Here is a 13,693-nt window from a genome sequence, read left to right as displayed (position 1 = left end):
CTCGTGTCTGAAATTAGACAGTACAGGCAATAGGTAATTTTACTCCTGCCTACAGCTCCAGCATCATCGCTTGAAAATTTCTTCCTTATTCTCTGTGCTGCCGCCAATTTCTCTTTCAGTGTCTTGAAGTTTCTTCCTGCATTAGAGTGTTAATACATGCCATTATCTCTGGTAGACTGTCCCTCCCATCTTCTTCTCAGGGTAACTACACTCTCCCTCCATATCTGGGTCTCTACCCCTGCATCTCCAGTTTTGGCTGACTTCTTGATAATACTCACATAGATCTGTGCTCAAAGCTTGTTCTCCTTGGGATGATTTCTTTTTCATTGTTTATCACTGTACTAGACTATAAAACTCTCAAGTTTTACTGCAGTATCCCCAGTGCCTGCCCAAGGGCACTCACTAAACACGTTAATAAAGATTGTATTTGAATTGGAAAACCCATAAAGGGCTGTGAATGTGAACAGAATGAACTTAAGTCCATGAGAAATAAAGTCGGATGGCCTCCCTTTACTATGACATTCCGTTATTGCCAAGCCTCTGCACACTCCCAGAGGCCCTACTTACACCAGTAACACAGGGCTTTCCAGGATTGCATCGCAGAAACAGTGTAGCAAGACTGATAGGATGGGGAGACAGATGGCCTGGGGTCAGATCCTGGCCTTGATGCTTCTTTCCTGGGTTACCTCAACACTTTTGTGTCTCAGTTTCCTCACCTGTAAAATAGTAAAAATAGTACCTCTGGCATAGAATGGTTAGCAATGCTAATGAGGTAACATAAAGAAGCAGCTAGCACATAACAAGTACTGATCATCTGGTACCTGAAGGAAAGGGCCAACCAAGTCTAAGGGGTCACCAAGTCTAAGTAAGTCCACTCTCGCTACACTCTTGAGAAGCACTGGATTTAGAAAGGACGGCAGCCTTGCAACAAGGCTGGGCCTGGCTCCTGTTCTTCCCCCTGCTCTGTCTTGGTTGGGATGTTCATGGGTCCCTGCCTATGTGTCCATGTCTTCACCTCCCTCAGGAGGTGCTGAATGTGCTGTACTTGCAGAGAGGCCTGTGCTTAAAGTCATGATTTCCTTCTGATCTTTTGTATACTTAGATACCAGCCTAATTCTTTTTTTTTGATTAATTTTAATGGGGTGACATTGATAAAATTGTCTTTCATCACCTTCTAACTGGTTTTCTTTGTGCCCCTCCCCTACCCCAACCCCCTCCCTCTCCATACCCCCACCCTGTAACCCCAACACTGTTGTCCATGTTTCTGAGTCTCCCAGCCTAATTCTTGTTTCAGAGATATATAATCCAGTTAGTTTACTCTGGCTTCAGATAAAGTAATAACATTTGTAACATACTTGGTACAGAATTTCACAGACTATATTAGTGTTCAATAAATATCAGTTATTTCTCTATCAGTTAATACAGTGTGTCTGTAAAGTCATGGTGCACTTTTGAATGGTCACAGGAAAGCAACAAAAGACAATAGAAATGTGAAATCTGCACCAAATAAAAGGAAAACCCTCCCAGTTTCTGTAGGATGATGTGGCAGCATGTGCGCATGCACAGATGATGACATAACACCATGTATACAGCGGAGCAGCCCACGGCCATGCCAGTCGAGATGTGGTCAGTACAGAGGAAAGTTCAGTGTGTTCTGTGGCTCGCTAAACTCGAATCCGTGACCAAAGTGCAACATGAATATCAGTGTGTTTGTAAGGAAGTGCCACCACATAGGAATAACATTACTCGGTGGGATAAGCAGTTGAAGGAAACCGGCAGTTTGGTGGAGAAACCCTGTTCTGGTAGGCCATCAGTCAGTGATGAGTCTGTAAAGGCTATACGGGATAGCTACCTAAGGAGTCCTAAAAAAATCTGTGCATGAGCTCACATCAAACTGCACTGAATAGGTATGAAACTGAGAGTTTTCCTTTTATTTGGTGCATATTTCACATTTCTATCATCTTTTGTTGCTTTCCTGTGACCAGTCAAAAGTGCACCATGAATTTACGGACACACTGTAGTGTATTGTCCTGGTCAGATAATTTGATTGATTAGAAGGTCGTCCCAAAATGCAATGGTTGCAGGTTTGATGCCCGGTCAGGGTACATAGAGGAACAGATCAATGTTTCTGTTTCTGTCTCTCTCCCTGTCCCTTCCTCTCTCTCTAAAATTGATAATTTTTTAAAAAATCTTTAAAAAGGGGGGAAAAATAGTGTATCATCCCAAAAGTTCAATCCTCTTAACTTCATAACGTTTGCATCTAGCATAATATCTGGCATTTAGAGTCCCTCAAGAAATGTTTGTGAAGAGGATGAGTGAGAGAAGAAGCGGGGCTCTGGAAAGGCAGCTAGGTTGTTTAGGCATTGTCCTGACATGCCGAGGCTGTTTGTTCCATCGCGGCTGATGTTTTTCTCTCTCTCTCTTTCTATGTCCCCTCTCCGTTCCTCTCTAAAAATCAGTTTTTTAAGAAAGAAGAAAGAAAGGAAAAAGAACGGAAGGGCAGATGCATGCTTATTTTCTCTTCCAGGCCCAACTCGGCTTTGCAGTGTTTGACTGTCCCCAGTTCTGCAAAGTTGCCACTAGAGGGCAGGAGAGGTTAGGACAAAAACACAGGGTGTCCTCGGGTTACAACACAGTTCCGTTCCTACGATAGTGACATCACCTGAATTTTGGTGTAATTCGAAACACATTCTAGCCTAAGTCACTTACTTATCTTAACACATTTGTAAAGTCATAATCTAGAAAATATAAACACAACTAAGCCACAGGAAAAGGACATAAATATACGGTACTGTCCACTGCACTGCGTATTCTTCCACCACGCGCAGCCAAACTAGTTCGCCCACATAGTCTGTAAGTGCGATGCTAATGGCATAAGCCAAAACAATCACATCTCAATTTTTTTTAAAGTTTTTATGGGAGTAAGCATCGTAAACTCAAAACATAGTGCGCCAAGGCCCTGGCCGGTCGGCCTAGCGTGCGGAGGACCCGGGTTCGATTCCCGGCCAGGGCACATAGGAGAAGCGCCCATTTGCTTCTCCACCCCTCCGCCGCGCTTTCCTCTCTGTCTCTCTCTTCCCCTCCTGCAGCCAAGGCTCCATTGGAGCAAAGATGGCCCAGGCGCTGGGCATGGCTCTGTGGCCTCTGCCTCAGGCGCTAGAGTGGCTCTGGTAGCAATATGGCGACGCCCAGGATGGGCAGAGCATCGCCCCCTGGGGGGCAGAGCACCGCCCCTGGTGGGCGTGCCGGGTGGATCCCGGTCGGGCGCATGCGGGAGTCTGTCTGACTGTCTCTCCCTGTTTCCAGCTTCAGAAAAATGAAAAAAAAAAAAAAAACATAGTGCGCCAAGACTGTTGTAACCTGAGGACCCCCAGTACTCAGGACCAGTGAGACCCCAGAATTATTGGATTGACTAAGATGGATGATGGAAGGAAGAAAATGTTTACATGATTGAAAAAAGCGAGTTGTTCTTAATCTGTCGGAGACAAAATGGAAGGAAATGTGTAGCTAGAGAGATTGAAGTTAGACTTGAAGAACTTCCACTGCACAAAGTTTGCTAACTAGAGATTTTATATAGGTGAATTTTTAAAACCCTTAGCTCAAATAGAATAGAGTCTTATCTGAGGAATGTGAAACCACTAGGTCCCCTTAAAGTGTCTGCCTTCAGTAACTCAATTTTTTTAGATGCAATTGTAAAATACCTTTATTGGTCAGGTTAGCCACCACTCATGCTTTTCCCGTAATGAGGATCCTTTATAGAGGCATGATGGTGTTCACATGCAGACGCTTTCTGAGGAGCTCTGCGGTGGGGGGCAGCCTTGCCCCTCACATCAGAGCTCCTTTGTTGAAATGAGCTGGTTTGGCTTTTGTGGAGTTCAGGGTCTGGAGCCAAGGACATGTTGTCTAAGGATCCCCCATTTGCTTCTTGAGGAAGCTGCTTTAAACTGCACACAGTATCAAGGACGTAATGGCATCTGGGTGGGGGCTAGGCTAAGGTTCTCTTCCAGCAGTCCCAGTCCCTGCCCCTGTCTGCCCACATGGCTCCATCCCTATGGTGCCATCCCAAAGAGAAAGAGGGTTAGGCCCTATGCATCATTACCTTTCAGACATGGGAAGAATTTAATGCTCTCCAGCCAAGCTATAAAGCAACAGGCATCTTCAGGAATGAGGGTGTAGCTCAGAGATGTGAAAGCAGGGTGGTTTATGTTCAGCACAGGCAAGAATTGCCTGCCTGGCTGGGCTTCACAGACCCACTGAGCATCTCCAGCTACAACTGGTACTACAGAACTGGGCCTTAGTACAAATCAATTAATACAGATGAACCACAGCGTCCTCCTTGGGCAAGTCCAGGGCTGTGGAGTCTATCTCTCCCATCAAGATGTGACCTTCCTGCTTGAATAAAAGAAGAGGGAAAACTACCTTTCTAATGCTTTGAGAACCACATGGTCTCCCCTTTGAGGATAAAGACCCAAGTAGGGAGCTTCCGGCAATGCAGAGGGTGCAGGGCAAGAAGAAACTGCTGGGTAGCTTCCTCATGCCAGCTGATTCAGTGTGACCTTTCCGTTTTTGAAGTCTTATCTACCTTCAAAGAACTGCCCGGTTACTAAAGTATAGCCCCGTACATTTATCTAAGGTTATTGTCTCCTTCCACATCAGGCCTGAATATTGTCATCATACTGGTGACCTCAAGTCCGGTAGCTTTTAAGGAGTGAAGTTAGGGACACAGAAGTGACTCTTGGTATTCTTCCAGTTTCAGACACAGTGTGGGTTCTCTGACAGACAGATGCTCAAGTGCCTTGGAATCTCCTGCCTCTGCTTAGGGCATACAAAAGCTGTCTGTGGAGGAAGATGAGGGGAGGAGGTGGAGTTAGGAGGAGGCAATTGGACAAGAGGTATACGCTGAGGAGCAGCGAGCACCAGCCCAGAGGAACTGCATGACCAGCCCCGCATGTGGGAGAGCTAGCTGTCAAACGCTGCTCACAGCGAGTCAGGGATTGTTAGAAAAGTAGGTTATAAACTATACGCAAGCAACTTTCAAAGTTCAGGGCACCATATCATCAGGAAGAACTTAAGGATAGTGAGATTTCTGACGTTGGGACTGTCAGGGATTATTCTTTTTGCCACTACTTCTACCCTGGAAAAGAGAGTTTGGGCCATGTAACTCAGCAGAAAGCTGCCTGTCCCCTTCTCCCTGCCTATTGGGAAGAAGACTACAGGGGGAAAGCCCATGGAGTTCTGTCACATGGTCTGTCCAAGACCTTCCAGCAAAAGCCAAACCAAACCATCAAGCCAAATGCAGTGGGACGTGAGGACTCTGGGTCCCGCGCCCCTTGCCAGGGCGCTCAGATCTCGATGAGGCTGGCCAGGCGCAGGCAGAGGGGCGCGTCCGCCGGCATCGCGTTGCGCTGGATCTCGTTACCATCCAGGCGTAGCACCTGCAGCTTTGAGAAGTTCACGACGTCCACCACGGTACAGAAGCTGCTGATGGAGAACTCTGTGGGACAAGAGGGGCGGAAGTGGGTGGAAGACGCCCGGATTAAAGACCCGGATCCACAGCGAGGCCAGAGAGCCTGTGAAGCTGGCTGGAACTTGGCTGGGTGATGCGAGCGTTTCCCAGAATTGGAGTCATACCCACTCGCACCACTAGGGGGCGAAACTACGGTCGGAGTGGGACCTCTGCTGTGTCTGTCGCTCCGCCTCCTCTCCACCCCCAGCCTAGGCAGTCCTCTGCAGACCCTGGAATGTCCTTGAGTGTGTTCTTTCAACCAGGATCCGATCTCTTCCCATCTGTGTACAGCAGGGGGAAGCAGAAGGAAATCAAAGACCAAACCTAGGAGCTTTGAAGTATGGATAGCTTTTTGAGAGAAGGCTTTGTTAAATTACTCTGAGATGGGAGGACTAGGGAAATGGAGAAACTTAAATCTGGAATATTTCCTGTCATTTTGCAGATGGAGAAAGTGGCAGGAAATTAAAGCTAGAACGCCTGGGCAGAGAGACAAGTGTCTGTTCATGCCAGAGCTTTGAGGAGGTTGTACATCTCCATTCCCCGCAGCCTCAGAGGCGTGAGCAAGGCTCTGAGGCTCAAGGAGACAAAAATTCAGACAAATGAGGCTGCTATGAATGTCAAAGATCAAGTACATAAGTCCCCTGCCTCCTGCATTTTATATGCTTATGGTTTATCTCTTTTTTTAAAAAAAATCTCAAGAATTTCTCTCTTTTGAAGCTTTCCCTGCAAACCACGTAATTCTAGTAGGTACAATAGTTCTGTTTGGTTTTAACAAATCCCTCTGCTGCCTTTCACCTCCTTCTCCCTCTGGTTGTACTCTTAGACAAATCAACCACTTGGTTAGGAATTTGGGAGGAGAGAACTGAGAACTCAGTTAAAAATCCAGCAGGGACCACAAAAGCCACCACTGAAAAGCTCTGGGGCATCTTCAGCTCCTTCAGCATGATGTGTGAGAGCTTTAGGAGGATCCAGTCTGTGAATGACTGCCCCCACCCGGTCTTAAGGGTCAGACCCACAGGGACATCCTGAGGGCTGTAACATGCCTGCTGACCGACCCAGCGAGTGGCTTGCCTTTGTGTCCACCAGAGGTACTCCTCAGCTTGCCCTGGGGTCAGCAGCTGTGCTGGCCTGAAGCTCCGCAGCAGGAGTACAGAACACATTCCAGGGTCTGCAGAGTACTGTCTAGGCTGGGGGAGGAGAGGAGGCGGAGCGACAGACAGAGGAAGGCTTTCTGACACTCTTCCCAGGGGAGAAGTAAAGAGGCTCAGCTTAAATATCCTTTCCAATCCTATTGGAGACTGGGCTGGAGGTCCCGGGATAGGTTCACTACTCTTACCTGGAGTACTCTTACTTGAGACCATCTGTTCACGTCCTGAATCCCACTCTACATATATAAATATGGGGGTACTTGGGGGCTGTTCCATACACTATGTAGATTCTATCCACCTATTAGTCACTGTGAGTCCCACGTGTCTTCCCCAAGCTCATGAATAGGACTGGCTCTTCCGCATGGAGACTCTGAGGACACTTTACTGCCCAGATTAAAAACTGACATAAGTCTTTCCAAACTCCTCCCATTACACCCACTCTGCTCCACCAGATCCCAAAGCTACTGAGTAACAGTCTGAGCTGTGTTCCCTTGCTGTTGCCAGGCTGGAAAAACTGAGGGAGATGCTAGTGGAAGAAGGAAGAAGAGGGAGAGGATGGGCCTTTTCCCCCTGCACCTCCTTTAGTTCCTGTCTTTTTAGAACCTCCCCGAGTGTTGCTCCAAGCTCACCTGCACCCCCACCCCTGGTCCCTGACTGCCTATGCAGGCAGATGTTTCTATCACTTGCCCTAGGAGAGGAGCTGAACTTGGGCAGCTGTCTTTCCTGCTGCTGGTCTGAATCCGAGTGATCCTCCTCACAACCTCAGCCAGAGACACCCGTCTCCAGGTCTTTGGACAATGAAAACAGGGCTTCAGGGTGCTATATTATATAGTTTGGGTGGCCTGGAGAGACTACTTTTTATTCTCTGTGTCTCAGTTTCCCCATCTTTGCAATGCAAAAAATAAAACAAAACTATGCCTTTTGACTTCAAAGTGGCAATAAGAAGAAAAGCATGGTTTTTTCAATTATATGCCAGGTCCCGGACCAAGCATATTCAATGTATTAATTCACTAATTAAGAAAAATAAGAAATTGGTGTTATTTTGCCTAAAGAGAAGACTAGGAGAGAGACTGATAACTAGACAAAGAGGATTTGGCTTAATTATACAAGAAGGGATTTGGAGTAGATACTGAAAATTTTTAGATTGTTTGACTTAAGGAGGATCTTTCTTAAAAGACATTGGGACACTTTATTAAAGTAATTTTATCTTTGTTAAGGCTTTTAGAAAGGGTTGACCAGCTAATATTGGAGCAGCAGATGTGGTTTTGTGTGAGGGTGAGGTGGTGACAGATACCATGATAGAGCCATTTGCACCCCACATTTCTCTGGGGTATAGTTCTGATTGTATAGTTAGGCAATAACTAATGGGTTCTCTTCCATGACAGCTGCTCTTTGCTGTCACATTTTAGGGTCAGACTCTGATGAAGCACAGCATACAATATGACATTTCTGATGTAACAATCCTCATGGATTCATAATGGGTAGCGGATAAGTTGTGGTGACTTCTGGGTGGGATGATGGAGAGCTAATGGAATGGACAGCCACAGGTGAATGTCAAGCCCTTTGTGGCATGCAATATCATAGAGATGTCTTAGAGACCCCACCCCAACCCCATGAAATGAAAAAAAACCCCAAAGAAAGAGAGACTTTAAAGACAAACAGTTTGCAGTACATATAATGGTGTCTTGCACTTCAAACTAAAAGACCAGACACCTCATCACCTTTCTAGCTCCACTGTCAACCTCTGGAACTGGTGCCTCTGTCACGCAGAGGGCTTGCTTGCTCGTTAACATCTTGCCAAATGACTATTCTATTTGCTGAGCACAGGGAGAAAAAGGATCAATAGAAACAGGGTGAAGACTCAGTCCCTATCTGTGCTACGATATTCACACTCAGCAGGCTCTACTTCAACGCCCTCTACTAGTGGTCATTAATGAGTCTTTCTTTTCCCAGGGAGAGGGGGGCTGTGCTGACAGAGGTAAGGAGGTTTAATGCTGGCTTAGGAGCTTCCAGCTGGAATTAAGACATCAGAGGCCCCGTAGTAATGTTAGCACATCCAGAACACAAGATTCTGAGCAGGAGCTGAAAAGCAAGTAGATAATGCAATCTGAAATGAATATTTTAGTTCTTAGATGCAGAGAGGCCTCTTTAGGTTCCTTTATGCATCTACAGGGCTGTGCTTGGAAAACAAGAAGCCTAGTGTCTTTTCCCACCATTCCAGGACTTTGTGGTGGTCAGGCTCATGTTAACCTAGGGGGACTTCTGCTCTGCCTCCAGGGGCTCCTCGAACTAACCAGAACAAGTACTACATTCAGGTCTGAGAGGCTGCACATCCCTGTCCACCAGCTGTTATGTTTGAAAAACAAATAAACACCCAAACACAAGACCAGGCTGTAGAAGCAGGAGTAGATCATGTGGAAACAGAACTCGTCCTCTTCTGGGTCAGTGAGTAGGTACAGATGCCATGATTTTGTAGCCCATCTTTCTCCCAGATTGGATCCTAGAAGTTCAACTTAAATTTATTCTCTTTATGAACTGCCACTCCCACATCTTTCCAAACTTATATCTCACTGCTCCTCAATATATGACCCCTTCTTCTCAGACATGAAATTTCTGGCTGTCCCCGTACAGGTGACCTGTTCAGTGATTGGTTCTTTTTGTTAGTGGCAATTCATCGTCCCAGAATGGTTTTGTCCTGAGTTTCTCTAGCCCATGCCCACTTATCTTTCAAGACCTAGATTGAAACTTACCTCTTCTGGGAAGTCTTCTTACCAACCCACTCTCCACTGAATTTTATTAATACCTCTGTTTAGTCTAAGTGTAAGGCGCAGTTTTCAGGTTGCTTCATTTGTGCTCTCTAGTAATCCTACTGCTATTTCTTTTGTGTTGTCACTAGCACCCAGAATAGGGTCTTTCCAATGAAATAGAGAGCCACTGCCCACGCCCCCTCACCAGCGTCTCACCATTGATCCTGTTGCCTTGGAGGTAGAGATTCTCCAGATTGGTGTTGACTGGGGGGATCTTCTGCAGCTGGTTGTAGGAAAGGTCAAGCTCAAGGAGGCTGGTGGAGTTGAAGGTGTTGGAGGCCAGGCCATTGTTGGTGAGACTGTTGTGGGACAACCGTACATACAACAGTTTGGGTGACCCACGGAAGTAGCTATCGGGGACAGAGTAGACATTATTGTGCTCCAGATACAGCTGCTCAAGGGCTGAGGGCAGTCCATCAGGTACCCTCCGAAGGTGGTTGTAGCTCAGGTCCAGCAAGATCAATGACCGGAGGCCCCTCATTGAACTGCCCACCTCCTGGATCTCATTGTGTTGAAGATACAAGGCTGTGAGATTCTCCAGCCCCTCCAGGGCATTGTTGGGGACGCGTGAGATCTGGTTATGGTCGAGATGGAGTTCCCTCAGGGATCGAGGCAGCGGGCCAGGCATCCGGGTCAGATTGTTGTGGTCCAGATACAGCCTCTCCAGGTGCCTCAGCTTAGAGAAGACCTTCTTGCCCACCTTATCGCTGGTGATCTGGTTGCCATGGAGAGCAATCCAGAGCAGCCCAGTGGCATTGTCGAAGACACCTTCTTGAATGGAGGAGATCTGGTTGTTCTGGAAGTAGACATACTTCATGCGGGAGGGAACGAAGGGCAGGTACTTGAGGTTGCGGTTGTCACAGTACATGGCTGTGGGGAAGTTGGGTGGGCAGTCACACTCTTGGGGGCAGTCTCGGGGATCTGGTGGGGGTAGAGAGCCGTAGGCATAGGCTGGACCTTCCTCCACCCCATAGGGGTAAGGCTCGTAGGGCTCATAAGGGTAAGGGTCATAGGGATCGTAGTAGGTAGACTGCTGGCTGCGGAGGTAGTGGAACCACCAGTGGGGGTCTTCATCATACTGGGCCCAGGAAAGGGAGCAGAGCCCTGCCAGAAGCAGGACAGAGGCCCACTGCATTTTGTCTCTCTGCAAGAAGGGAGAGAGAACAGAGCAAGCAGGCATGAGTGAGACTCTAGGGGAGCAGAGTGGGTGAGCCTTAGGCTTTGAGCAGATCTGACTTCATGCCAACACCTGAGAACAGGAGCCTTACTCTCACTTTCTCTATGCTTCCTCTGACGTCTGGCTCTGAGCGCTTGGTCCAGCGAGGCTTTAGCTATCTTATGGGATCTAGGTGCATTTTCCCTTGGGTTTAGAGCCACAGAAGCAGAGTCTGTGAGATTAGAAGAAACTTGAATTGGAGGAGCTGCATTTTTGGAAGGGCAGATCCATTGTAACCTGAAGGTTTTGTTGGGGCAGCTGGAGAGCCCACAGCAATCCCTGTGGGTTGGGGTAGGGGTGGGATGCTCTTCAGGCCTGTGTCTAACTTGGGTTCCCCTGGAAAATAATATTTTCCAAGAATCCAAGAAACAAGCCCTGTGGCTTTTTCCATGTCTCTGAGAAACCTCCAGAAGTGGCTGGAGACCTCAAAGGGGAAGATCTGAACTACCTCTGAAAGATCTTTTGGTCTCTTGAGGGTTTCTGGTTTGGGACCTTTGGGAAAGGGTATGGACCCACTGTAGTCACCACGAAGCTAGGGTACCCTCCAAAGTGCCAGTGTCTAGAACAGTCTGCTGGGTGAGAAAACCTCAGGTGAGCAGTTTGTGGCTACATGTGCAACCTGGCAGGCACAGGGTTTTCATATAACAGTTATAGATCCCCTCAAGCCTGGGGTCACTGTGCCCAGGAATGGCACTTGTCTTCGAGAGTGGTTGAGTGCGTGGAGTCTGAGTCAGTCAACTTGGCTGTCCTCTGTGATATCTAGTAAAGTGTTAGTACTCTTCATGCCTCACCATGAACATTATGTAAGAACCATGTGGGGCCAAGAGAAATGAATTGAGGAACAGCAAAAAAGGAAATAGGAATTGAGGACTTTCATGTGTGCCCAAGACAACATGGCTTTGGAATGGGATTCTGGCATTCTATTCTCCCGCCCATCTCAAGCTCCTTGAGTGGTGACAGCTGGATAACCAGGCTCCATATCAAGGCCCCCACACTGGCATCAGCCTTTTAGCTTATATGCTAGTGAGATGAGAACAGGCAGGCCTGGAGAGAAATGTGGGCCTGGTGTCATCTGAGTGGGAAGCTGAAGGTATGGCAGATGAGAGGCTGGGCGGTGAATGATCAAGCCTGAACACCCTGCTCTGAATACCTATAGCCACAGTACTTCATACCCCCTGTGAACAATGGGCACCTTCCAGAGGTGTGGCTTTCACCCTTGAATGGGGGAATCTTAGACTCTTTCTTAGTCTTGGAAAAATCAAATATATTTTTCATGTTGCTGTTGGGCCTTGCTGGGGTTGGCAGTTGTAGACAGGAGAAAGAAAGAAGTCTAAAAACCAGAATCAAATCCAGTGAACTGATGGGAAGGACCCTGACTGTGACAATATAGACACTTTGTGGCTACCACCCGACCCAGACCTCTCTGTGTCCTGAAAGCAGTTCCCTTGGGCCTGCTTCATCCCATCAGCCTCTGGGCTGCAGAGGAGAGGCACCCTGGATCATTCTCAAGCAGCCCGGGCCCTCAGACAAAGAGCCCACAGTGTTCTGAGAAGCCACCCCAATTTCCCACTGCCTGGGCATGCTGGCTGGGCACCGGCTCTGGCCAGGAGAGAAGACTGATGAAGCGGCCCCCTGCCAACTGTGCATTTTTCCATGCACAGCTCTGGACTGCTGCAGACCTAGGTGGCTGTCTGGAGGCTGGCACAGTGAATCTCTGTCTCCACTCCTCCTTCCAGACTGGGCACCTTGGCAGACAAGAGCCACTTTCCTCTTTAAGACTCAGCTTTCCAGGGGAGTGCAACCTGCCCGCTTTGGCCTCTCCTTAGGAGCCCTGACTGCTGACAGGGTTTGGTGGGGACCTTATTCCTCTTCTTGCCCCACCCCCATCTCTTAGCAACGCTGCTCCAGGGTTGTGTACCCTTAAATTACCCTTCATGCTAGATACCATCCTGTGCTCAGGGTTTGGTGCTAGGACTGGCACTCTGTGAGTTGGGGGAGCTCGGGAGTTACTGCTGTTCTTTCATTTCTCCACTCTAGAGAACCATTTCTCTGTCTTATTGAAAGGAAGGAGGCCAAACCAGAAGGCCACCCCCTCCCTGGACAGGACTCCCACTTCACAGCTCCCTAGCCATGGCCAATTCTCAACACTTCTCTTTCTTTCCCTTTCATCCCAGCAACACGCGCGCACATGCACACACACATTTGGACACAATACACAAAACTCCCCTCCTCCTATAGCAGCAGTTAAGTCCCACAGCCCTCTATATGAGAGACCACAGGGACACGGGGCTAGGATGGTGGCATTTGTGGCTAGTAGTAGGGCAGGGCTGGCTTCCCTCTGCTTTTTTAAGCTTCAGAACTGGAGGTCCCTCCAACAGTCGGAAAGGAGCTACAAGACAAAGTTAGTGTGTTGGGACTCCTTCTTCTCACTTCCAGTCTGTTCTCTCCAGCATCCTGGGGCCGTGGCCCAGAGAGGGAGAGGGAGGAATGCTTCCTTCCTGCTGCCCTCTCCCCACTCTCCAGCCCCTTTCCTTTATTTTCTTTGTGAAACGACAGCACACAAAAACAAGCAAAATGACTACACTTACCTGGAGTTGAACCTTTCAGAGAGTGACCACGTCCCTCTGTCTGTGGACTCCTTGGGTTGGAAAAAAGTGTGTGTGAAAGAGAGAAGAACTGAGAGTGTCTTCTGAGAGTGTCCGTGTCTGTGCCAGGTCAGGGTCCCGCCCCCAAATTCCTAATCAAATATTGTGAAGAGAGGGGCTGAGGAGCCAGGATCCTGGCTTTTTCAGCTCTGCAGCAGGGGCGGAGCTCACATTCAACCACGCAAATCCTGTCCGCCTGACGCTATAAAAACCACCTTCTTTCTACTTACTATCTTCCCTGAAGCATTGGCAGCTCTGGGTCTCTTTCTGCTGAATGACTTAGTAGTGCTTAGAAGTTATTTGTACAGGCTCTTACGAAGTGTCTGGGTTTTTCATTAAACCCACAAGGGCAGATGCTGGGATGGGGAAAG

At 48.1% G+C, this 13,693-nt stretch overlaps 1 protein-coding gene across 1 annotated transcript; it reads right to left on the bottom strand.

Annotated features, from left to right (window-relative positions):
• Positions 1-3,685: 3,685 nt before the first annotated feature.
• On the bottom strand, positions 3,686-13,454 carry FMOD (fibromodulin). The gene is made up of 3 exons (XM_066261652.1): positions 13,266-13,454; positions 9,618-10,605; positions 3,686-5,494 (listed from the first exon to the last, which is right to left on the bottom strand). Exons 2-3 carry the CDS (start codon positions 10,594-10,596, stop codon positions 5,343-5,345), a joined length of 1,131 nt encoding a protein of 376 aa, XP_066117749.1. The 5' UTR covers positions 10,597-10,605; positions 13,266-13,454; the 3' UTR covers positions 3,686-5,342.
• Positions 13,455-13,693: the final 239 nt, after the last annotated feature.

The sequence above is a fragment of the Saccopteryx bilineata genome, chromosome 2 (genome assembly GCF_036850765.1).
Source record: "Saccopteryx bilineata isolate mSacBil1 chromosome 2, mSacBil1_pri_phased_curated, whole genome shotgun sequence".
NCBI classification, from domain to species: domain Eukaryota; kingdom Metazoa; phylum Chordata; class Mammalia; order Chiroptera; family Emballonuridae; genus Saccopteryx; species Saccopteryx bilineata.
Note: the sequence above shows the minus strand (reverse complement) of the source record. Positions and strands in the feature narration are given on the sequence as shown.